The sequence below is a fragment of the Centroberyx affinis genome, unplaced genomic scaffold (assembly GCF_046629955.1).
Source record: "Centroberyx affinis isolate AG114_WGS23_722 - 3 ecotype Tasmania unplaced genomic scaffold, CSIRO-AGI_Caff_v1 ptg001386l_1, whole genome shotgun sequence".
In the NCBI taxonomy this organism is placed as follows: Eukaryota; Metazoa; Chordata; class Actinopteri; order Beryciformes; family Berycidae; genus Centroberyx; species Centroberyx affinis.
In genome coordinates, this window is record NW_027279869.1 from 152,598 (window position 1) to 178,877 (window position 26,280).

Below are 26,280 nucleotides of genomic sequence, written 5' to 3' on the forward strand. Positions count from 1 at the left end.
ATCCCTAATTCAGTTTTAAGGCTGACAAACTCTTAACAAACATGGGTGGGGAGAGGAGAGGAGGACAGAATGTGATCAGAGAGCAGGAGGAGCATGGCAACTCCTTGCAGTTGTTTATGAAAGAGCTTTTGTTTTTTTTTGTGACAAGGTAGGAAGGAAGTAAACAGCATCCTATCCAGGGGACCACGGGAATCAACAGGAACGATCAACCCGTTCCGAAAACAATTGGCTAAGCTCTACCAGATCACCGCAATTTACAGGGAGGAATTTGGGCATTAGGGACTGTGGCATGGGAACGGTAACTGGCTCTCCCCTGCCGGCGGATTCTCACTGTGAGCCAATGATGCAAGCATAGTATTACAATTCTCCTTCTTTTGGTAATGTGTCAGACAGCAAATGTGTCTGTATGTGTGTGTGCTTGTGTGTGTACTGCTACAATACCTGCATGAGACAGCAGCCCTCTCCTTTAGCGCTGACAAAAAGGCCTGTAGGGATACTGGGGATCTGGAGAGAGATAGAAAGGGAGGAGAGAGAGAGAGAGAGAGAGAGGAAAGAGAAGAAAAAGAAACAGAGAGAAACAAAGAGAGCCAGAGGGGGCAGGGAGAGGTGAATGAGTCATTTATCAAGTGAATGAATGCTGTAGGCTGCTGCGCTGCCACCAGTGGTTCCCTGGCTACTAACCAGCAGGCTTTAATTGCCCCCAATTAAGCTGACACCACTAATCACAGCAGAGGAACATGCCCGGCAGAGAGAGCGACTTATTACACTCTCACCTGAACCACACTGACTGACTTAGGCCTTTTACACACAGCGGGGCTGACCTGAAGCCACAGGGCACTGGCCAAGGTAATTCGTGTCCACACTGTCAAGTTTGTAATGTGCAGGCAAACAGGCCAATAAAGCACAGTTATTAAATCAACGGAACAACGAGGTGCTTTTGGGAAATCCAGCCCAGTGCAGTTTGGTTTGGTTTGGCAGTATGAAAAGGTCCTGGCTACCACACAGCCGGACCTGGAAACACAGAGATTAATGTTTAATGCCAGAATGTAGCTCTGGTACATACTTACTCATCAGTGCTTCAGTCAACTGCAATCAAGAGGGAAACATTTCTAAATTGCATAAAAGTGCTTGGATTTCTCTTAAGTGGAATAACCCCTCTGAAGTGCTGGCAATCATTAGCGGCACTCACCATGTTTCTGTATCATGAGGCCTTTGCTCTCCATATTGACTAATACTGATCAAATGCTGTCAGCCTACATAAACATCACTAAAGCAGCATGGCAAAAGAATTACCTTGCCTCATCTGTACACAAAACATGGAGGAACAGCTTTGCCATAGAAAACCCACTTATGACTTCCAATATTAACAGAATCCATGAATGTATTTACCTTGGCACTCTGAAGGAGTTTCTTGTTGTCCCTGTTCAGTTCAAAGGTCTCCTGGAAGTCCAGGTTGGTGGAGGCCAGAGAGATGGTGAGGTTGACCCCTCCTACGTAGGACAGGATGGCGTACTCTGACAGAGCCTGCAGAGCCACACACGTGTCCTGGCATGGGAGTGAAATCAGCTTTAGTAGTAGTAACATCACAGGTTTACAAAAGGCAGCTGTCAGTTGAAACACTGAATACTGTAAAAAGACAGTGAAACTAATAAAATAATTGCTTCTACTTTACAAATGAATGAAATTGAACTATTCTTTTCATGTATATGCATAGAGAATGAAAGGGGACAAAAATGGTTGCAAACTTCTTTAGGTTACGTAACCATTAGCATTCATTCACACAGCACTGTATTTTTTGCGCCATTTCTCTGGTGGAAAATAATGTGAAACATTTTGTATCATGTTCTTGATAAATTGCTGTTTTTCACTAAACTGGAATGATTTGAACTACACTGAACTGAAGTATGGCATTTAGTTCCATTACATCATGGGCAGGCATGATGCTATATGCTGCTATAAGTGTCTAATCCAAAGGGGAAGGGAAGCCAGAGAAGCAGGGCTACCTGAGTGGAAGAGAAGCCCCCCAGGGCGTTCCTCTGCTGGGACAGCCATTTGACCACAGGCAGGGCAGAGGCCACGTCCCCCAGCAGGGTGTAGGTCAGCAGACCATAGGCTGTCATCTCCACCTCCGCTGACACCACTGGGAACAAGCAGGGATTGATGATTTGGATTTTTATTTAGATTCTCAGTTTTATTTTGGGGTTAAATGGAAGCAATGAAAGGGTTTTCATATTAACACAGATTTTAATTCAACACCAAACATCATGTCATCAAGTAAGCTCAACCCAGAGGATTTCATGAAAGCACTAATCTTTTTTCTACTGAGGTCTGTGGCAACTTTAGAACAGTAGTGCATTGAAAAGACAACTGTGCCAGTTTGGTTCACAGGACTACTAGATATTAATATTTACAGTAGGTATCAAATTGTATGGTAAGTATATACCTGACTGAGAGAGACCATCGCTGAAGCCCATGAAAGTGTCCTCATCTGTCACCGTGCTGCCTGTCAGACTCCAGTGGGTGAAGCCATCTACAGAGTGAGAGAGAGAGAGGTGAGCACTCCATACCATATGTGTCAGTGTGCATTGTATTAACATCATAGCTGTTAATATGTCTCTGCAACAATGCTACCAAGTCCTGTGTATTCATTGCACTTGGCAAATAAAGTGATTTTGATTGTGATTAAATAAGAGCGTTTTCGTCCTCCAATTTCCCTGAGCTCAGACAAGTTTGCCAAAGCTTGCAGAAAGTTTCACTCAAGAGGAAGAGAGGGAATTGGTGCCGGTAGCCTAAAGGAAACCAACAGAGAGATAAGAAACAGAGAGGGAAAAGGGGGGAGTGGATTGATTAGGATTACAACAGGACTGCTGCTGAGGACTACAGTAGTTTCTATCATAGTCTTTTATGTCCTCTGTCTTGTGCTTTTATCTTGACTGCTTGTACACACTGCAAGCAACTTGGTTGTTTCTGACCAATTGCGGGTGATGCAAGAAGCTCCATCTATGTCTTGTTGAGCGTCACACATCGCCCGAGTTTCGCTCAGCTCTAAAGGAAATGAAAGGTCTTCCGGTGACTTGTTGATGGTGTCGCTCCCAGTGCAGAAGCACGGTGTGTCCAGTACCTTGTGTGATGGCCATGTGGTTGAGGCGGCGCAGGGCCAGCGGGGCGTAAGGGCTGCGCAGCAGAGCCAGGGTGTAGGCAGACAGGGCCGTGGTGTAAGGGTCATCAGCAGAGTAAGTGTTACTCTCCAGGAAATCCTTGGCTTTGGCCACCGCCACCTTCTCTTCCTGGATCACACAGCACATAAGACACACACAGATGAATACACACATCACAGGCATACACACATCTGATAATGATCATGTAAATAGCTTACAAGGCATGTGTAAGGCACTTCAGCAGTGGAATTTATGTTTGCACATGCTGAGCCAAAAAAAAATCAAATTCAATATGACAATATGTCAAAAACAGTGAGGCAGCACATCCAAAATTGGGAGAAAATGACTGGATACAATACTCACATTACTCTTTATTGAGGCACACAAAATGTGAGCATTGTATCCAGTCATTTTTTTCACAAATTTGGATGTGCTACATCACTCTTTCTTGAGTAGCCATATTAGTTTACAAAGCATATTTGCATGCCTGAACACATTTCTGTATATTTGTTCTTCCATTTGTACAACAGGTAAGGGAATAGCTAGTGATGCACACTTCCACATCCAACCTGTTTCAACGTGTAAATGTCAATGATATAATGCTTTATCTTTATCACCATTGATTATTTACCGTATTATTTGGTTATTTTATTTTTTTGTTGTCATTTTTTGTTTCATTTCCTATAGTACTCACTTTTTGTCTTATTCTTATCTGTATCTTATTCAAATTTACATTTCATCTAATCTCAACATATGCACACACACACACACACACACACACACACACACTCACACACACACTTCTGTGAGGTATAGACATGCCTCTAACATGGCCTTTGACATACCCTTTCCAAAAATAAGTTTCATCTAATGTCAACATACACACACACACACGCAAACAAGCACACACACACACACACACACACACACTTCCAGAACCATCACTATCATCATCATCATCATGTCTTTCAGTGTTCAAGTGTTCAGAGCTTGCCCTGTCCAAACTCACAGCCTTTTCCCCTGCTCAGATGTGGTTATTGAATAAACATTCATTTTGGCCATTAAAAAGTTTAGGGGTAGACTTTCATCTCGTCCAGATGTGACCTTCTCCCTCATCCCTCAGATGATAGGGCTCCACAGCCACTCACTGTAATTGCCACAGTCATCTTTTAATTAGGTGAAATTGGAAGGGGGATGGAGTTTCTGCTTTGATGTGAAGGATAGCTTTTCAGTTTTTATCAGTTGTTAAACCACAGATTCTCAGGAGAGCCCTTTGGGATAGATAGCAGAAGAAATGGAGAGACAGATGGATAGAGGATGGATAGGAGCCAGGAAGAGGAAATGCTAAATAAAGAGGCAAATCTGTGGACGAATAGAGAGCAAAGACAAACACTATGAGAGGTTTAGAGGCTTACATACTGCAGGCATTGGCAACACGCACTGGGGAAGGTCTCAGCAGTATTATGTCATAACTATTTGTTTCTTTAGATTATAGTAAAGATGTTTCTGGTTTTATTAGATAGTATGCAGGTAATGCTGTGGAGAGTGACAAGAAAGACAAGATGAGAGTGGATGATATGCATAAGCTCATGAGCCGGACTCAAACCCACAAATTCAAAAGCACAGGCAAGCAAAAGCAAAAGCAAGCCTAAACCAGGATATTTAAATATTGTCACTGTCCATTATGTCTTTAATAATACTTATTGTTTCATGTTCTTTTATTCTTCAACATAGCTATTAGCGAGAGAGAGAGAGAAGAAAAGAAAAACAGAAAGAGAGAGAAAAATAGAGACAAGGGCAAAAGTAGAAAGCGAGGGAGGAATGCAACTGAGGTGTATCTTTCACGGGACTTCATTGTCTCTGCACGTCAGCCTCATAAATCTTTTGATGTAGTCCAAAAAGTGATTAGATATTAGATTAGCAGCACTGGGGCATAACAAATATGAGTGGGCTGGCTGCCAGCACATCCATCACAATTCACAATTATCAGGAATGCAGCGATCTCGTCCACACACGACCCACATTTGAATTCACAGCAGCAGGCTGGTGGTGCGGGCTGCAGGAGTGAGCGGTTCAAGTGGGACAAGCAGCACAGCACATGTTGCTCTTGATGATAAAAAGGCCTTTTGCACTCCAATCTCCACTGCCAATTTCCCATTTAAATCATTACATGATTTTTTGTGTACCTGATAGGGGGTGATGTTTTTTGGTGGGTGTCAGCTTGTTAAAGTAAGGCCAAGTGAGACACTATTTTGTCTGCTTTAAAGCTCAATGTTGAGTTTTTATGGTGATGGAGCAGGACTGGGTGAAGTGGCATGTTTTGGTGGACTGCTTACCTCTGTGGTTATGCCTGTCTCCAGGAGAGCTGCAACCACATAAGCTGTAAGTGAGATCTTCCCATGGATCCCTCCCTGTGGATAAAACCAGGCATTAGCTTTCACTTGACACACACACACTAAAAACACATGCATACCTAGGAATAAAGGCAATAGGCTTCAGATACATAGACTAATACGCTAAGTGTGGAAAATATTAGGAACACCACCCTAATACTGAGTTGTATCCCCTCCTTAATCCATATAGTAATCATCCCAAGGCATAAAAACTCCTCCTCTTCATCTACATCTTCCCACATGTCTTCCCGTTATGTAAACCAAGAAAGAGACACTTCCGTGGACCCCCACCCCACTCCACATCCACCCAGACACTCCCTACCTGCAAGTCTTTATTGAGGATGCGTCCCATAGCGGGAAAGGAGCCCTCGTCCCGCTGATGTCTGATGAGCCAGGACTTGGCTGCACGGAGCTCCTCAGGGTCAATGAAGATGAAGCCCCGAGACTGAGCAAAGGACTTCAGCACAAACGCTGTCAACCTGGAGGGTGGGGGGGTGGGTTGGAGGATGGAGGATGGGGGTAAGTGAGAGATAAAGAAGGGTGAGGGGGAAGGAGGGGAAAGGGGAAGGAAATAGCAGATGGAGAGGGAGAAAAGGGAGAGGAGAGATATCAAAGATCCTTTCAAACATGTGCTGACAAATCCCGAAAAATACTTAACTATCAAACTTCACATGAGTTCACAGTCAGTCACTTTTTCAGCGGAGTGAAAAAATTCCCAACCAGTCACACTCTTTCAATCTGTCAACAGTGGGGGAGGGGGCTGATAGAGAAGAGTGTGGATGGAGGGATTTTTTTGTCGGACAGAGAGAGGAGGGGTATGGATGGATGGATCTGATGAAATGGAAAAAAGAGGGGAAGTGTGGAGTGGAGCAGAGGGGTGCGGCAGGGTTTGATCACCGCTACAGGATGCGGCAGCTGCGGTCTTCAGAATGTGAAATTTCACACAGCCAAACGAAGTATGTTTCTGCATGCGGGTCGGGGATATTCCCCGAAAGCATTCCGCAACTTATACAAACACCGATCCCAGGGGCGAACACTGTGGATCTGCCTGGCCTGGGAGTACGACTGAGAGTTTATGAGCCGTGATTTTTGTGGGCCACGGTGGAGGAGAAGCAGGGGAACCACGGAGAAAGGCCAAGGTCAGCCCTGGGGGACATGGCTGAGCTAATAAACACACACTCATCCATAAACAACAGGCCTCCCGGTGGTGGTCGAAAGTCGCAGCCTTCGGCCAACAACTCCTCAATGACAGCAAGACATTCCATTACCGAACCCCTGCCCACAACGGCCAGAGGATGAGGCAAGCTGCTTACCATAGAAAAAAAAGAAAAACAAGACGGAAATGAAGAAATAAACAAACAGAGGTTGTGCTCCAGTTTCTCGAACACAGCTCGTAAGCGAGAGCACAATCCAAGAAAGAGCACCAAGGGAGATGAGGAGGAAAAAAAGAACCCTGCTCTCATAAAGCAAAACATTAAATCTTCCCTCGCTGGAACCTAGATGTTATTCCTCCCCAGAGACAAAACTAGGGATGGAGCCGCAAGCCTGCAGGAATTTTTATAATGTTAAGTAATATCGTGTCACTGGCTTTAACTGCCGGGCCCCTGGGAGAGGTACTGGGAAGCGTAAATATGATTTAGTGGGCAAGGAAACACTAGAGACGGTCCCACTTCCACCGCTCGGCCCTCGGCTGGAGTCACCCACTCCACTGCCCCTCCAAATTCTCCCCACTCCTCTTTTCTTTTTCCTCCCTCCCAACTCTCCCAAGCTACCCTCTTCTAACTCCAAAAGGTATATTTGAAGGAATTTTTGAAGATAATGCTTGACTAGCATGAGCAAGCACCTAGCTTGACTAGCTTGAAGGGTTAAGTTATGAGGCGGACTCTTCCCCACTGCTGGCTCAGTGTTTTTGCCTTCCGCTATGGAGAAGTTGCTGATGTGTTGTTTTGGAAAGCACCCAGAGGTCAATCACTTAAACTAATATTAAATTGGATTGCTACAACATATCACTAACAAGGGGTTTACTAACTGCCTGCCTTGGGGCTACTAAAACTTGAAATGATGGATTAGCATCCACAGTGGGAAATTAAATCAACCCACGAGCCAAATGTTAGTGAATGTTTGGTTGTGGCTTTATAAGTTTATCTATCATCATTTGGATGATATTTTCTATTCTAAGTATCAGTTTGGGAGGCTGGCTGTGGATGAAAAGGTTTGTTTCCTGCACTGGTCGAATTACTATGACAAAATGACACAAGCCTGTTGTATTTGTCACAGAAAGAGAGTCATATTACTTTGTAAAATAAAAATAGCAGAGAAATTCAATCCTGGTGATTAGGAATGGATCGGAGCACAAAGGCCTTTATTTTTACAAATAAGCACCTAGATAATGATATCACAGGCTCTGTATCCAAGCCTTAGAAAAAACAGAATTCCAACAATAATCAAACTTTAGCGTAGCACAGGAATGGGAACAGATAAGTTAATACAGCATCAGGTATCAGTTCTTTCAATCTCTGGTATTCAAACCCCCCCTCCCTCCACCCCCCTATCCCTACTAACACTGTCAGATCAATCTTTGGCAGACAGAAATGCCATGCCAGCCTCAACATGTCCAGCCAAGGACCGAGACTGTCTGAGAAAATGAAAAAGGGTTCTGCCCCACTTGGAGAGGATATTATACATAAGGAAGGTGAGACTTTGGACAAGTTTGTTAAAAACGGTATTCAGTTTTACCGAGACCTCAGCTTTCTCTTTCACTGCCTTGAGTGTTACAGGTAATATGACACTATGTTTGGACAATTGAAGGCTTCCTTCATCAGAGTTGTCTTTTTAACTAGGCTTGCCCAGAGAGCGGAGCCCTCGGTCAGGCACTGCTATGGTGGTTTATTCACTCTCACCTCAGGCTGGTGTATTAGGAAGTAGGGTATGCAGTGAGGATGGGGGGTGGGGTGGTGTGTGTGTGTGTGTGTGTGTGTGTGTGTCTGTAAGAGGGGAGGGATGGGTGAGAGAACCACAGATTACAGCAGTATGTGGCTCTCATTGGATCCAGACATGGCCAAAGAGCTTTAATAATAGTGGCAGGTTGTGGGCTGCCAAGCCCAGTTCAGATCAACCCAAAAAAACTACACAACAAACTCCTTACCTGCAAAAAACCCCCGATACTTGCTCATGAGAAAATGGCACAGGACTTTGGAATTAGTCACTAGATTCCAGCCGTTCTTGTATTTCTACACAGGACCAAATATCCTCACAAGGATATTACAAAAGATTACAGAATCCTTTTCTCAAGGGGCTAATTTAGGATTAGGGCTTGGGTTTAGGGTTCAGGTTAGAATTAGAATTAAGTTTACATTAGGGCAAGTGTTAAGGTTAGGCATGTAGTTAAGAGGGTTAAGGTGAGGGTTAGGGGTTAGGGAATGGATGTAGTTAATGGAAAGTCCTCACAAGTACACAAATCTGTGCATGTGTATGTGTGTGTGTGTTCTCCTCCCCCAAAAACATCTCCCCAAGGCTATATTTGCAAAATAGAAGCTAGTACTCAGTCAACCTGGTTAAGTAAGGGGTTAAAAAGAGCCTATTACACTCACTCTCACACACACACACACACACACACAAGGTGTATATCTGAGAGTTTAAGAGCAAGGAGGCAGTGCTGAGAACTCACTGCAGTCCGTCCTCCTCAGTGTGTCCCTGCTTCTGAATTACAGTAAGTCGGTGCATTACTCAACTTTCAGCTCACTCTGGAAACAGCAGTAGTGCAGTGTTAAGGGCCTTGGCATCAGAGAGGGCCGGCACTGCACACCAAAACATTACTGCCTGCCCATGTCATTATGTTCAATCTTTTCATTAGGCCCTGACAATTTCCGCTCAGATACATTTTTACAAGCTGGAATACATTAACACTGCATTAAGGGTGCTTTTAAGCCGGCAATAAATGCGCTGCTCTACTGGTGAACTCTGGAACTGAAACAAAAGCTGGGTTTGTTTTGGACGTATAAACACATTGCTGATGGATTCATAAAGTGTTTGATGCAGGTTTACTGAGGGTTCACCATCTGTGTTGTGCCCACAACCCACACTTGTTGCCCTGGGCTTCAAGAAAAACTCAAAACCACTGCTTGTTACATCCTCATATCCTCTCACTGGGATCCGGGGGAAGAGCTCAAGGTTTCCATGGGGCAGTTTAATGTTACCAATTACACCCAGGCAGCGAGTCCAACCATTTAGAGGAGGCATGCCCCACTTCTACTTTCTAGGCCATGTCAAAAAAGGTAGGGAGCCGTTTGGTGAAGTGGCTCCAGACTCCTTAAAACACTGTCTCCAATGGTAGCATTAAGAGCTAGTCCATCGGGCCAAAGCAGCATGGGGCGCACTCAGGACCACAAATATGAACCCTCTTTAACTGCAAATAAATCATCGGAGCCTAGCCTACCTCAGGGATCCAATTATGTAGTTTGTTTATGATTCTCTGTGGTTTATGTAACCTGCTGTTTCACAGTATCAGCTCTATTAAATATCATAATACCCGCCTCAGCTAATAAATCAACCAGAGGTATGCTCATTGTGATCGGGCCTGAATGTGCGGGCACTGGAGCACTGGAGCTCCTCATTGAGAACATTGATTTCTGTTTTCTAAACATTATGAAATGGTTCTGGCTGCCTGCCTGCCCCCAGGGAGTGTAAACATGAAATAAACACTCACAGAGGAAAAACTCTGATTTAAACCCACCAACAGGAATGTATTAATTTGAGCACAGCGTACTGAGATGCTGATAAGAACTTCATTGCTTTGGCTAGCAACCTACTTCCCAGTTCAAGTTGAAGAATGTGGCTACAGCTCAGCATTGCTTGGCTGGTACATAATGTGGTGGATATGCCATCATAAGTTCTTAATGCACACTAAAATACATACGAACAGTATGTGCCTAAGACATCGGCTATTGTGTGACTTCCACAGTAATATACGTATATCTCGTCAGCCTTTCAGACGAAATACCACATCCCAAAGCTTTCAAATGACTGACAGTCAATACAACTTGATGAATTACATGGAAATGTAATTTGAAGTGTATGTGCCTGATGAAAAATGTACACAAAGGTAGGTGCTGACTTATTGTCAGACTTACCACATACTGCCAGAGGAATCCCTCTCTCCAAAAGCACTGTAGGACCCATCCTGTCGCTTGTAGGTCAGTTGTCTCTGGTAGCCTGGATGGAAAGAGAGAGATGGAGAGGTGGTGGGAGAGAAGATGAGCAAGTATAGTGAAAATACAAGAGTGTTTAGATACATTTTCTTATTTCAAAATCCCATACTTTTCCCAGGCTTTAATTTCTTAACTGGATTTGAGGATTTTGGTCAGTTTTCAATATGGTACATGCTCATAGTGGCTGGGCAATATGACTTGTTCAGACTATGTCCAAATTCCTTAAGATTTATCAAAATCCTTTTACATACTTTTCCAGGCTTCCCAGACCTTGCTGGGAACCCTGATTGAATAAATGATTGTTTTTTTTGTCCATCCATCACTACAGATACTTGGATGAATATCAGCTCTCACCACTGCTGCTATTGACAGAATAGCATTCCTTAGGGTTCTTACATATATTGTGGGATGCCTGTAACTGCAAATTCAGCAAAGCAGATGCAATGACAGAGCAAACACAGAGTTCAAGTTCAACAAAAAAGTTGATTTTATTAAAAGGGTAAAGGGAGAAACTGAGAGAGTTCTTCCATGGTCAGCAAATCTTTGAGTTCAGGCCGAAGAAAACAGAGGTGAGGGCGGTGAGACTGAACTCGGGGTAACTCTGCGCAACTGTGTCAAGGTCCATGATCCAAGCTGTGATCCAAGAGGATCATTCCCACACAAACCTCTTTCTCTGTGAAAAAATCCAGTTTGGTTGATGTGGTGAATGTAGTACTTTTCTGCTTGTGCTCCTTTCAGGCAAGTTGCTGAAGTGTTGTTAACTGCTTGACCACTTCATAAGGGCAGTGCTGCTTAGCTAGGATTTTAAACAAATTTGTGGGAATCAACACCATTACCTTGTCTCCAGGTTTAAATTCTCCAATCTTTGTTACCAAGCCAGGTGTGCCTGCTACATGTACTCCCAGATGGAAGACCCAGTATTCTACATGGTCTCTTTCTATGTAGCAGCTCAAAGGGGAGAAACCAGTGGAGCTCTGTGGGACGTCTTGGATGGAGAACAGGACATATGGCAGCCAGTGATTCCAGTTGATCCCAGTTTTTACCAATAATTTTATATTGCATCTGTTTCAAAGTACGGCTAAACCTCCCAACTAGGCCATCAGTATGGGGGTGGCAGAGGTCCTCAAATGTCTTGCGTTGAACGTTTGAACATTTCTTTAATAACCACATACATGAGGCGGGAACAGTGGTGTATCAGGATTTCTTCCACTATTCACAGCTTAACAGCTGGAGGAATTGGCGGCCTATGGCCCTCCCACCAGCGGTGCACTGATGGACTGCTTCTGGATAGCGTCTGGAATAGTCCAGAATGACCATGATGGATTGATGACCTCCACTTGACTTCAGAAGGTGTCTGACAATGTCCACTCCTGCTAAAAGGCTAGGCCAGGGTATCACAGAGTCTCAGTACGTTATCTTAGGGCTCATCGTCCGGCACTCCAGACTGTTTAGCTAAACAAGTTGTGCTTTGATAGAATTTACTAAAATGCTTTTTGATGAAGTGGGCACTACAGATGAGTATTTTTTATATTGTTTAAGTATACTTTGTTTCGAGAAATAGTGTCTCATTTATAGCATTACAACCAGGGATAACAAAGTAGCTATGTGCCATTGCTTGTGACAGGCCAAACGGTACAGTAGCTAACAAAGCACACAATGGAAGTAAGGCAGTTTCATTTCTGTTATCATTTCATAATGTAATTGTTTCCATTTTTACTGGTGTTCATGACAAACATTTTGTAAGCACATCTGATACCTTTGACAGGACTTTTCTTAATATTGCAGTCTCCATACTTAAGATGAGTTTTGTGTGTCCCCAAAGATAACAAGACAACACCAAAAAAAACAACAACAGACAAATCGTAGTTTCTTATACCCTTAAAGCGCAAGATAAAACTGTCTATTTCTAAGAATAAAGTGTGGATAAGAGTCTTCACTCACCCCCTGCTACAGCTTTTGTTCAGACACTATGATATCTCTCCAAGCCTGTGACAGGTTTGAATCCAGCAGCTGCACCGTCCCAAAGTGCCTCAGACTTTTCAAATGGTCCAACTCTGAGAACACTTCCTAGGAATCTATTTCCTCTAGGGAAAGTTTATCCCCCTCTGGACCTCTGGTGCAGTGGCCTCTGACATGGGAGGTTCAGTTCCCTCCTCATACGGCCTCCTGGGGTGAAGAGGTCTCCTCTACAGAGAGAGTGTCAGTCTTGTTGATAGTAAGGAGGTTTCTGACATTTTCTCCTCTGTCTACCAGCACTCTCCTTCACTGACCCCAGTCTTTCTTTCCCATTGGGTGAAAGTTAGTATCTCTATGAAGACAGGAACTGTGCTCACCCACTGCAGATCCAGCAAACTCAGGCTTGACCAGTGGGACCATATTCTGAGAATCCAGCAGTGCCTTTCTATACGCCCCAGCCAGCTTGATAGGGACCTTGGGAGACTCAGGAACTTCATGGGCCCAGCAGGTGGTGAGGTACCGACAATGGAATTTCTGATGGTGCTTCATCGTTGCCTGGGCAAGTCCAAAACAGCTGACCATCCATCACACACAAAAAACAGAAGCAGGAATCATCTTCTAGATAAGTGAGTTGCACAGCACAAGCCTTGCTTGATTAGATGACCTAGTCTGCATGGGAGAACCAGATTTCTTACGTGGGTTTTTTTTTTATTTGACTTGCATCTCACATTTGCTCCTCTCAAGAATTTAGACAGAGTGGAATACAGCATCTCATGAGCGGCTTCAGGTCAGTCAGTTCAAGATTGCCACTTCGGTCCAGACTGGTTAGGTGGGCTAGTAGGTCCACTGATGCAACCATCATACTCTTGTTGGCAGGTTGTATGACTAGCAGGTGTAAGTGGGGACCCCTTATGAGTTAAGTCTTGACAAGCCTCCTGTGCCTCCCCCATCAGGAATTGGTGCTAGGACACTCCCTTCTTTCTAGGCTTGTTCTCTCTTGGTGCAGTCCATTCTAACAGCTCAAGGTCAACCTCAAAGTCATCTTCCTATGTCAACTTGGTAAGTATACCTCTTGGTCTTGACCTTCCCCCCGAGGCTTGTGCACAGCTCTGTTACAGCCAGGTCTGTGCCTGTAGTGTAGCATTGCTCACTCCCTCTACAACTGACTGTGGGTCATGCTTTTGCTGAATAGGGTTTGCAAAGGCCCAGACTGTAAGTTTTCTCCAGCATATGCGGTACACTTCACCTTGCAAGAAGTAAATTCAGCAAAATAGATGTAATGAGATACAATTCAAGTTCAACAGAAAAGTCACTTCAATTAACTGTGCAAGGAAAGTGTGGGGAGAGTAAATGAAGGTGAGGTTCTTCCTGGTAAGGGAATCTTTGTGGGGGTTTAGGCAGATACAGGCTCCAGCTGGGGTGGAGAAAACAGAGGAGGTGGGGGTAAGAATGGGCTGGGTAACTCTGAGCAACGGGGTCCAGCTCCATGTTCCAACCCGTCATCCAAAGTAGTCAGTGCCAGCCAAGCCACAGGTTCCTCTGTCAAGAAATCCACAATTCCACAAACAAAATCCAATATCCAAGGTAAACTTCAACCCAATAGTTTCCAGAAAATCCACAACAGTATACCACTTGCCAACAATCAGAAAACGTTCCTTCTGCTCGGCATGAAGCCGCTCACCACACAGTGGGGCTGAGGGGGGGTCTGAGTTGTGGAGAGTCCCGGCACACTCTGAGGCTCTGGTGCTGTGGTTCCCTCTGCGTAAACAGCTGCTAGCAAGCTAGAAGTAGGTCAGTAGAAATTAGGGAATGCAGGGCATCATCGGGGTAATACCTGCCATCAGTTATCTTCAACAGTGGCCCACACTGAGAGGATAGGTGGTGTCCGTAGTGCTGAGATGTTCCTTCAGCTCAGTGGTGCCATACTGGGCTACTGATTTGGGTCCTTGATCCAAGGAATCAGTCCAAGAAACCAGTCTACATATGTGGTCTTGGGAGCTACCGAGACTTTTCAGAAAGTGTCTTCACATTTGCATTTTAGGCATTTAGCTGGCAGTCTTGTACAAAGCGACTTGACTTACAATGAATACATCAGCAGAATAAGCTTAAATTCCTAGATCACCAAAATTTAAAGCAAGAGAGAGTAAAGGTCAGGGCCATATTTCCCTGACAATATTTCTGTGACCACAGAATGATCATGTAAGAATTCCTAGGAAAACAAATAACATAAGAGCTAAGGAGAGAGATAAAGGGTATTTTTTGTCATCAGTTAGAATGAACAGGTGAGTCTTGGTGATGAGTTAATCTTTAACCCACTGGCTTCCAGTGGAATAAAGGTCGTCTTAAAGGCTTGGTCTATCCAAGTCTAAGGATGCAGCTTGTTAAGATGGTTTATGAAAACCAAGATGTGATTAGGTTGCATTTTCCTTACCTTGCAGCAGGTAGTCAGTGGCCTCATTCTCCACCTCAGGGCTGAGCTGCCTGGTCTTCTGCAGATACTTGAGAACAAAGACGTTGGGGGCAAAGTGGATCATGTTCTGCTCCCCACAGCCGAAAGGTAGCCGCAACAGTTTGTCCAGGTTATTCAGGGTTGGCCCCATCACATCGCCTGATAGGTGTATAAGTGGACAGATACATGTGCACACACACACACACACACACACACACACACACACACACACACACACACACACACACACAAAAACACTTAACCAACAATGCAACACTGCAAAAGTAGTTTAGTTCCATCCATGTAGAGGCTTGATCTATCCAAGTCCAAGCCTAAGGATGTCGATAGAGTATGATGGAAATAATGACTAAGGCAATCCTCTTGCTTACACAGACAGAAACATATGCATGTACACATAAACAAATTTACCGATCATGGATGCGGTGGCCCTCTCAGATCCAGGCACCACGTTGTGAGGAACCCCCAGGGTGAAGGCCTCGTTGTGGTTCTCATCAGAATCTTCCTTCCTCCAGATCTTAAACTCCCCTACCGAACCCCAGCCTGTCGAGAAGCCTATGTGACGCACCTGTATGAACAAATTAATGATAACTTTAATGATTCCCAAAGGAAAATTATGGCGACCAGAATATAAATGTCACAAAGGAGTCAAACCTGGCCAGGAAGCTGGCCCGCCCACTGGAGGATCACCGATTCATTGGATGGTTGTAGACCATGGCCCACCTAGAGCAAATCATGCAGAGAGATTAAAGGCAAATCCCTCTCAATGACCGATTCATTTAGAAATGGAAGAATAAATATTTGTGAATAATAGTCCACCATATTGTATTACTAGTGTTCTTTGCCTTGGGCTTTGGTTGTATTACAACTCAACTGCACCCCATAAGAATCAGATTGCAACACAAACTCAAATAGCGCTCTTCAAGGACCACTGTGAAAGTCAACAACAAAAAATTAGAAAGCAATGAATCCACTTAGAAAGCAACTGGTGCTGTTTTTGGATTGCCCCATACTGAGCACTAATAATGTCCATCTGCCAAGTGTTGGCGATGCCAGTCTGATTCACCCACCTCCCACACACAAACACAAACACACACACACAGACCCATTTAGAGCACATTTCCTCTCTGGTATTTCAGGGTTTCATTTCGTAATCACATTAAACCAAAGACCATGCACAGCCGAGCCCCACAGCTCATCCAACCCCAAAACGCAATCAGTCCCTAAGAAAATAAATGAATCCTATTGGGCCATAATATACGGTGCTCTACTGCGGGCTTTTAATTGCTCCCTTTGGTGAATGGTGCGAGGCTAATGCTGGGGCTGGGGCTGGGGCTGGGGAGCAGTGTGCCAGCCAGCGAGCGCCATGCGAGCACCAGGCCATGGATCACCGAGTGTCCTCGCTGACATCAGCCCGTTAAGCGTGACCTCACAGGCAGGCACGCCAGTAAAAGTGGCGCCAGTCCTCCTAACACACAGACCCTGTGGCCTGCCCAGTCTCTCTCGCTCTCTCCTCCTAAACGGTGTCTGCACATCCACTCACTATCCAAACACAATCTGTTGCCCTCGCTACTGCAGTGCCCTCCATCCATCTATACATTGTACACTCATCTGTTCTCCCCCTGAACAGCGCATCCACTGTTGCAAGTCTATCACCCTAAACCACCTCATATACTGCTATTCATCCCGCCCTCGACCCACTGGAGCCACTGTGACCTTATGTCCCAAAGGAGAATGAGGAAGGTTAAACAATTATGATCGCAGAAAAGTATTCTTGTACTACAAAAACATATAATGTGTTTGTTTGTACAGCGCTAGACCTTATCTTCTTTCCAAATATTTTCTTTCAGAGGCCTCTCATCTCCTTACCTGTACCACACCCCCCTTCCAGCTGATCCAGAAGCTGCGGAACTCATCCCAGGACAGGATGCCTGGCGTGGGGGCACTGACCAGGGGATCGCCCATCTTGCCCAAGGATATCCAGGAGCGTGTGTTTTGCCTGCCACCCAATACGATCTCCAGCATCTCTGCGCTGTCGTGAGGGCTGGCAGAGAGGGCAAAGTGGGCATCGTTGTGGGTCTTTACCGCCACCTGGAACTGGGTCATCCTGGCCGGCTTTTTCACATACTGGTACTCATACTTGTTGGGGGTGGAGATGTGAATCCTCTCTGAGAATGAAATTACACTCAGGTACTTGGTCTAGTCAAGTTTACAGTGTTAATAATAGTGGCACCGGTATATTATGCATAAAATTGCAAAGTTGACAGAATTGGACTAATTAGTGACATTGTCAGGGACACAAAAAAGTAATCTCCCATTAGAATTGAATGTGAATTGTATGTTCAAAAAACTGGAAATTCCGAAAAACCCTGAAAAATCATATCCCTGTATAATATCGCAAAAACATAGCTGCACTGACCATTGGGACAGAAGAAGACACTATAGGTGTATTCTCTGGGTAGGCCTTCTGGCTGCAAGGAGAGACAGAGAGAGAGAAGAGAAGAGAGAGAGAGGGATAGATGAGGACAAATAAAAGATGAGAAGAAAGAGAGGTGAGGTGTATTAATCTTAACAACACTCTTATCTAATGTTACCTACATCCAATAGGTGATGCAAGTGAGTGCTCTCTATTCAGCAACATTGATTGATGTGTAACATCAACATCAACATGTTTTACCTCCACCAGGACACTCCTGCGGACGTAGTCCAGCCCAGTTGGGGTCCTTCTGTCATCCAAGTCGTTGCCTGTTTTGCCCGTCTGGAGACCATCTGAACAGCAGCTTGGTTCACTGTAGGCAATGGCACGGGCTATTGGGGCAGCAGAGAGTTAAATGAGACTTCCTTCTCTCACTTCAAAGATTTTATTATCATCTTTCTCAAGTACTTCTCTGTTATACATCAATATCCTTGCGAAACAGTTTGTTACTCCTTTTGTTTGGCACTAATGTTTTGTCCTTTGCACTCCTTGCACTTGGCTGTTTGTAGTGTTGCCAATCTAGATATTTAGACTTATCCCACTGTAGCACTTATTATAAGTCACTCTTTACAGGGGGGTGGATAAATGGCCAAAATGTAAAGCATATCTCATCATGGCTACACATACAGTCAAGGGATTTCAAGCAAACATCAAAAAGTGTTAGTGAAACCACTAATAGTTTGGTAAGACCATACGTTTGATGTCTCTCAGGCATGAAGTTTTGTACATCTAGCGCAACATACATTACACAACACAAACATGTCTGTAAGAGGACTCCTAGTTCTCTTGCTGAGGAGCACATTGGAAACGTGGCCCTGTGCCAGCGGCGTCTCTTTGTGTGTGTGTAGTGAGAGGGAAAGACTAGGGGCCAGGGGACTGGGAGAGGGGCCGTGGGGGGCCCATTGACCGCCAGTGACCTGCAAACTCATCAACATGCCACTGAGTGTCACAGCAAGGCCCTGGCTGCTCCCCCGCTGCTGGCCTGCTTTGTTCTCACATGCACTCTGGAGGGGACTGTTTGTAACTCTGGGTGGGTGACCAGATCACACACAGCTGAGCTCCTTGGCCAGCAGAGCTCTCCTAAGTCAAAGGCTTGCCCTTTAGTAAGGCATCACACTGAGTGGACAGCAGCCCTGGTGAAAGGCTGCTATTGTTTTAAAGTGGCATGCCCCTTAAGAATTCAGATAATGCTATTTTCATGGCCCAGAACAGTCCAATCTGTATTTGTTTACATGAGCATCATAATCCCAATGAAGATCCTTCACAATCCAAATGCTGATTTCGGTGGACAAAATAAACACTGAATTGGATCATTATAGCAGTGTGCATACATAGTTTTATTTCTGAGACCAATTCAACACTATAGACTCTGCACAGTCCCTCAGCACATAGACAGAAATGGAGGGAAATGATGCGACTATTAAGAAGGGGAAGGCAGACCATATAAGGAGCTGCCCCTATAACAACAATGTTAAAATTTATATTTCTGTCTGTCTGTCTGCTGTCATGACTTTTGTTTTTTGACAAATACAACATCTATGTCTTGTCATCTGTCACATATGTTGTTTTTTGAGAAACAAATGCATGACCATTGAAAAAATACTCTCTTCCTCTTGTTTCTGGACTGCAACTCCCACTCAGTTTCTAAGACATATAGTTCTTTCTGAACAAGTGAAAAGGATTATGAGATGTGAAAGAGGTGTGAAGATTCATAGTTAATGTTGCTTTTCACAATAATACAAACCATAAATCTGTCTTTTAGAAGATATGTTTTACGAGAACAATCACAATGTGCTAATAGATGACTAATTAATATAGTATTTAAACTCATGAAACACTAATAGTTGACAATGAATGAAAGACATGTCTTGGTTCCCATTAAGATCAAAAATACCTGTGATGTTAGCGGCCCCCAGTTCAGTGAACGACAGTACGATGGATGTGGGTGTGGCCTCTCCTGGAGCCACACACTTCTTCCTGGTTAGATGGTGCTTTCCTGGGTGGCCCACAAACTTGATGCCCTTGGGAACTGAGACTTTAACATGAACCTGTAAAGGGAGAGGGAGAGGAGAGCAGAGGAGAAAATAGGGGAGGAGAGGAGAGGAGAGGTGTATTACAGTCAGACACAATGGATCTCCTCTGACAGGCTATAATGGCGTCATATCTGCCCGGCACGCCCCTCCCTCATATAGCGTGTTCTCCTCAAAGCTCTAAAAGCATTGGGAGAGACTTTCTAAATCACATTGTGAATTTTCCATGCTGACTGACTCATGCTTCTCAAGCTCCCCAAAGGATTAAGTTCCACTCATCGTCCAATTTTCACAGAGGGCTCAGTAATGCAGTCGGATCTTTTCACTGTTCTTCATCCACACGCCACCAGTCGTAAATAACATAGCAGAAAATATAGGAATCACATGTTGCCGGGGTGGACATCAAAGAAAGGGCTACGCTGGTTTGCATAATCACCTAACATGACGTTACGGCAGCGCACGCACAGGCCATTTAACAGGCTCATCTGTGAACATCATGATGTCATCTGTGTGAAGCGCAGGATGGACCCATTTAAGGCCAAGACAGAACAAAGAGGGTTCCTCGAAGTGAGCGCCAAAACATACTTCTGGACTGACCTCATGGCTTCACATTACAAACCTATGCCCTCCTTGGCCACCGCCACCCATCCCTCCTTGCCGCTGGGTCTCATGGCTACCCATAGCTTTCCTATAACAAGGCTCCATTTAGGCTCTCAGAATGTGTTATCATTGTGCATGGCACATGGGGAATGTGCAGGACTCTTTCGCCTCTGTATTTAGTTGCACAGAACATATGCATGACTGACAATATTGGACAAGGGTGGTAGCAACCACTGTCACATAGTTTTGACATCAGAACTATCTTGGCATGCAAAATGCAGAAATATACAATGACTTGTATAAAATGATGTAAAATGATTTTGAACTAATGCTATTATTGGCATCTTCAGGACTATGGTTTGGGTGAAAAGTGTAAAGTTTGCACAGTGAGAAGGCAAACAAGCTTTCTCAGTAGGATGTGGGAACTGGGTTCTGTCTAAGCACCAGCCAACTGCTGATTAGCCTTATTACACATTTGCTGTGCTGTGCAAAAGTAACTATTATATTTCCTGTCCATCTGCCCTCGCCTCCTCACCTCAGAACAGGTCGGCAGGTAGTTGTAGACAGTGAGGGGAACTTTGGTCTGCTCCCCTCTGATCACGCTGTAGGGCAACGTGAAGTCAACAAAGAACGGCTTGAAGGTGCGAAGCTCCGCCCTCTTCGCTAAGCCCAGCCCCTTCTCTTCTGACAGGCCAATGGCTTCCGTCACCCAGGTGGTGATGGAATCGGGCACGTCCAATCGCAGCTCAGCTTCCCCGCTTTCAGCGCTGCCAGTGACACATGATAAACTTGAGTGGCAAAACTCAAATGTACATTGAAGTGAAAAGATTTCAGCATGGCTTCACGCTTTTATTAAACACAAGTAATACCACTGAAACAGGCAGAAACAACAAGGACAGGATTGATAAAACACCGTAGATTACTTTTATGTCGGACGCACCTGTGTCAACACCAACACCTGCACCAATATAACTATTATAAACACTCTATAATGGATAGGTGTGAGGAACAGTCAGGTGTTGACCCAATCTGTTTCTTTGAATGAAGTGGGCTGAGATCATTATTGGCAACACATATTAAATGTTGGTCTTGGCAAACTGTCACAGGGCATAATAAACTGCATGTACGCCCTTCCTTTTGATCAAAGTTGCCCAAAATCCACTTTAATACACGTTAAGGGAAATCAAAGCTTTGGACTACATAGGAAATTAGGCAGAGCTGAAGTCCTGCCCAAAGGAATCAAGCATATGGAAATCTATGGGCAGTTCATTTATATTGGCTGAAAATGAATGGAAGGAGCTGTTGAGAAAGTGACAGGCTGTTCCAAGATAGCCCAATTTAAATGAGGCACATTCACACCCAGTGGGAGGAAATGCTGGACGCTGCTGGAGTGATGGAATATCCCACTTCTCACATACAGGCTTCACTCGCACCTCTGTCCTCCTTTCCTCTCCTCTCCTCACTTCCCCGCCATCTCTCATCTCCACTTTCTCTTCCAGCTCTCTTCTTTTTTTATCCTGTCTTCCCATCTTCTTTCCAAGCCTTCTTCCTCTCCTTTCTTTTCCTCGCAAACCCTCTTCTCTATCACCACACTTTCTGTACAGCACCACCTCTTCTCCTTTCTCCTCCTGTTTTACCCTCCTCTCATCTCCACTTTCCCCTCCTCTCATCTCTACACTACTTTTATGGCCTTTTGTCCTTTCTTTTCCTGTCTTTCCCTCACCCTTCCAGCCTCCCTCCCGTCTTCTCCTGTCCTCTTCATTCCTCTGCTTTCCTCAAATGCTTTTAGCTTTGGATTGCAACCAAATCCCATTTAAGTATGTACAATCTGGTGCACCTGAGATAACCTCCATCCACTCAAAGGCATCTCACACACACACACACACACACACACACATACACACACACACACACACACACACACACACACACAATATTTAGAAAGATTCAAATACCTGACATTGAGGCAGTGCCACACCCACGTCTCCGGGAAAAATGTACGCCTGCGCTTCTCTGCTCTGCAACCAAAACACAAGCTGACATCAATAAAAGGCCTCAGCTGTGGCTCTGCTCACAATAAAAAGCCATAATTGGAAAATGTATTATTCTGAAATCCACGCCGACATCCTCTAAGTCACACCATGTGTTTAATGTTCATCTCTAGAATGAGAGCTATTCATGGCATGAAGGAATGTAGACCTAAAATATGGACAACCCAACAACTCTAATTTCTTTTGTCTTGTTTTTCTCTGCTTCTCTATTTCCCAGTTCAGAGACCTTATTTAACCCAAGTGCAATGAATATCAATCTAGGTAAGTTCACTGTGTATATTTTATATATTTTTTTTTAGATTATTCCAAATAACACTTAGAGGTTTAACAAACATGAAAATTACCAAAACTTTTGGCCAAACTTTGTTCAAATTATTGCGCCCCAGTGGCTTTGCTTTCAAGTTCATTGTGTTAAGAAAACATAAAACCCATAATAGTGTGGGTTCTGCTATATCAATAAGTTGTTTTCTGCAAGCCTGCATTAAATACCGAGTATGGGCTTGCCACTCTCCTTTGAAATAAGCAATACATTTAAAATACAGATAGAATAACAGATACACAAATAACAGATAGAGAGGCTGTCCCAAACACAAAGGTCAAAGGTTTGATCCCAGTAGCAGCCAATATGTGTACATCAGCAGCCAAATGTCCTAGAGCAAGACACTAAACCCCAACCTGCTCACTCACTGCTGGGGTGCAATCACACTTATAGTTTGTTTTCTTTGATCCAGAACATAGTGGAAAGGTTAACTTTGTTGCATTTTTGTATTTGGTTCCTCCAGGCTCATACTTTCCAATTACAAGCAAACCAGGGCTTGTAACCAAAAGTCACATGGACTAACAAGAAGCTTGTTTATTGGACTGAGTTTTGGTAACCTGTCATCCCACAGGGTTTGAGATTTTCAGTCAAAACAAATCCACATCCAGTCCCTGTAACTTAAGCTAAGCATTAATAGGTTATTTGATGTGCACCTGAGTTCAAACGACACTGTCACCTGCCAAAACGAACCAAATAAAATGCCCCAGAATTCAAATAAACCGCTCCAAACAAGCTAAGTGTGAACAAATCCTATGTCACTCTGGATAAATGCCTAAAAATGAAAATGTAAAAATAAACAAGACCCTGAGACTGCCGCTGACATGCATATGGTGAGTGCTTCTGCTTTACCTGGGTGTGGGGCGAGAGTGCATGGCAGCCACTAAGGTGGAGGTGTGGGGCTGGAAGGCAGGAACGGCCTCGTCTGTGTACATCCCTCCGCTCTGCCGGTGGTTCAGACTCACCATGTCTGTCATCACAACCAGCCCTGTTTCCTGTGGTGAATGCACAGAGAGAAACACACATATGCACACGCTAAGATTTTTTTCTTCAAACATTCCTACATCCTCACCCTGGGCTCATAACTGAGTGTGTGTGTTCTCTCACTGTGAAAGCGAAGCGTGCGTCCTTGGTGATGTCCCAGTGCCATGGGAACACAGAGGAGCGCCTCCGTCTCTTCGATGACAGCCCAGGCCACCAGAAGTGTCCATCATCTTTAGGAATGCCAAAGGCGTCCGACACATCAAAGTCTGCCAGCTCTTTAAACACCTGTGCAGTGGAAACACACACATGCACACACACACACAGGCACAGACACACATATACAGCTCACAGTTAGATATATCTCCTGATCTAATGGCCAGAGAACAAATGATCTACAAGGAAAAGTCACAAAGATTTGTCACAAAACACATGCATGGATCTAGCAATTTATTTCATTACTTTAGTTTATTCCTTGCTTACAAATTCTTTGCTTAAAAGGTTTGCAAAAGTTTACAGTCTGAGATTGAAAAGGTTTACATAAGGAGATATCAGTGAGAAAGGAGAGCGATAAAGAAAGTTACATTTGCAGACCACACTGCAAAAACAACTGAAACTATCTCACTAAAATAGAAGATTGTTTTTCTTACTTGTTCTAAGAAAAACAGGAATTTGACATTAAAAACTTTCAAGAGGTAGCCGGACACTCATAACTCATACAAAATAATTTATCTTTCAGATATCAAACTACCTCTTGAAAGTTTTTGATGTTGTTTCCATTAGCCAGGACCTCCCCTATACTGGTGTGCATTTCCACCCTTTCTTTAATGTAAGATTAAACCATATCTAAGGTGGACATTTCTTTATACTAAAATGCAATTTATACACTGAGGCAATTTATACACTGAGGACCAACCTTGTCTGGACTGAGTTGGAAGTCAGGCTTTAGGAGGTAAAGACTCTTATCCACAGTGGCCACACACACACAGGAGCCCCTCTCTCCCCGAACACGCAGGCTCACGGCTTCCCCAGGCATCGACTCATTAGCTGACAGAGAAACGGACACCTGGGAACCAACATGAGATACACAATGCAATGGATGATATGCATACCTTATTATAAGCTGTAGTATAATATAGTCCAAAATGCATTTAACACTATGCCAAAATATTGCACATTAAATGGCGTAAGAACAGCAGACAGGATTTTTTGTGAAATTCACTCAGTATAATCAATAGTTGGTAGTGTTTTGTTCCTCAATGGCTTGATGGCAACTTCTGTGTTAGGGCTGGGATGGAGAGAACAGTCTCAATCCTATATGCTTGAGTAAGGCCAGGGGGAAACACTGGGACAGAGAGTGGAAAACTACAGGCTTTGAAAGAGAACTTAAAGAGAGGGAGGGAGGGTGAGAGTCAGCCATAAACTTTCACGCATCAAAACCATTTTTCGGCAGCGCACAGTCACAAATTAGCCCCGTTAATCGGTTCCGCTGCCCTCCTTTCACCACTCCGTAACCTGTCATCCTCTCCTGTCACGACCCCACTCATCTCCCCACATGGCCTCTGTCTCATCATGTCCTCACAACCCCCCCCCCCCCCCCCCCCCCCACCCCTCCTTCGCCTCTCTCTCTCTCACACACACACACACACACACACACACACACACACACACACACACAGTGTTGTAATGGCATACCAGGGAGCTGTAAATACTTCAGGGAGTTAACTCCACCTAATGCAGGCAGGAACTGGGGAGCTCTCCCAGGCCAACACAGCTGTTTGTTTACAGACATTAGACTGTGGACAGGGATGGTGCACGGATGCTTGGACTCACCTCCAAAACGTATGCATACAGGAATGGAGGGCTCATTATTTTTCTCCAGGTTTTATCCATAATTATTTCTTAACTAATATCCAACCAACAGCAAGATGTTTAGCCCCTTGTTGTCCTAGCTGTATACTGTGGCTGTACTGGAAAGCTCCCAATATGTAGATGTGTGTAACTGTGTCAATGGGAAGCAATGTAGCACAGAAACAGAGGGTGAATGCTCGGCCAAACTATTCCCTGGATAAACGAAGATTTAAAAAGAGGCCTATTTTTGCTCTGTTTCCAGTATGTTGCAAAAGTGTATTGAATTACACTGATATAAATCATGTATCAGTATAAAACCCTACTGTGTGGAGTAAAACAGAGGGCAGGAGACAGCAGGGAAGAAGGTCTCACGCTGTATTTTTACGATGTACCATGAAGCCTTACTTCTCAACATATTGCTAATGCAAACCTGGTTCTCGAAGCTGGGCTGGATAGGGATTTGCAAGCTGTCCGTGACGCCCTCGCCGTTTTCTCTCACGTAGTAGACCAGCAGGCGGCTGAGCGGTGCCATGCCGTGGCTGACAGGGAAACGTAGGTACGACACACAGCTGTCCAACTCCGCCTGGGGGGTGGAGCCTCCGACACCTGGCATACAGAAGAGAGGGCACAGGAAGGCGGTCAGGTGACATTTAACTCACAAAAAACAGTAATGTGGGCGGGATATTCCATCAAACCCATTAAGAAAAGAAAGGAGAGGGAATAAGGGCCTGTGTTCACTGACTGCCTCTTTTTTAGGTAATAGCACTTAACAGATGCCTAAGGGAAGTGCTGGT

At 44.4% G+C, this 26,280-nt stretch overlaps 1 protein-coding gene across 1 annotated transcript in view; it reads right to left on the bottom strand.

Annotated features, from left to right (window-relative positions):
* The window catches only part of cpamd8 (C3 and PZP like alpha-2-macroglobulin domain containing 8), a 51,966-nt gene that overhangs the window by 12,281 nt on the left and 13,405 nt on the right, over positions 1 to 26,280 (bottom strand). Inside the window, exons 15-35 of the mRNA XM_071526124.1 lie at positions 25,917 to 26,092; positions 24,552 to 24,701; positions 23,762 to 23,923; positions 23,507 to 23,649; positions 22,243 to 22,305; positions 20,823 to 21,054; positions 19,552 to 19,705; positions 17,859 to 17,989; positions 17,601 to 17,652; positions 17,051 to 17,349; positions 15,836 to 15,904; positions 15,593 to 15,749; positions 15,146 to 15,322; positions 10,681 to 10,762; positions 5,874 to 6,030; positions 5,495 to 5,569; positions 3,122 to 3,287; positions 2,444 to 2,530; positions 2,004 to 2,140; positions 1,390 to 1,545; positions 442 to 504 (exon numbers count right to left, since the gene is read on the bottom strand). Of these exons, the coding sequence (XP_071382225.1) occupies positions 442 to 504; positions 1,390 to 1,545; positions 2,004 to 2,140; positions 2,444 to 2,530; positions 3,122 to 3,287; positions 5,495 to 5,569; positions 5,874 to 6,030; positions 10,681 to 10,762; positions 15,146 to 15,322; positions 15,593 to 15,749; positions 15,836 to 15,904; positions 17,051 to 17,349; positions 17,601 to 17,652; positions 17,859 to 17,989; positions 19,552 to 19,705; positions 20,823 to 21,054; positions 22,243 to 22,305; positions 23,507 to 23,649; positions 23,762 to 23,923; positions 24,552 to 24,701; positions 25,917 to 26,092 (2,888 nt within the window). The remainder of the gene's footprint in view (positions 1 to 441; positions 505 to 1,389; positions 1,546 to 2,003; positions 2,141 to 2,443; positions 2,531 to 3,121; positions 3,288 to 5,494; positions 5,570 to 5,873; positions 6,031 to 10,680; positions 10,763 to 15,145; positions 15,323 to 15,592; positions 15,750 to 15,835; positions 15,905 to 17,050; positions 17,350 to 17,600; positions 17,653 to 17,858; positions 17,990 to 19,551; positions 19,706 to 20,822; positions 21,055 to 22,242; positions 22,306 to 23,506; positions 23,650 to 23,761; positions 23,924 to 24,551; positions 24,702 to 25,916; positions 26,093 to 26,280) is intronic.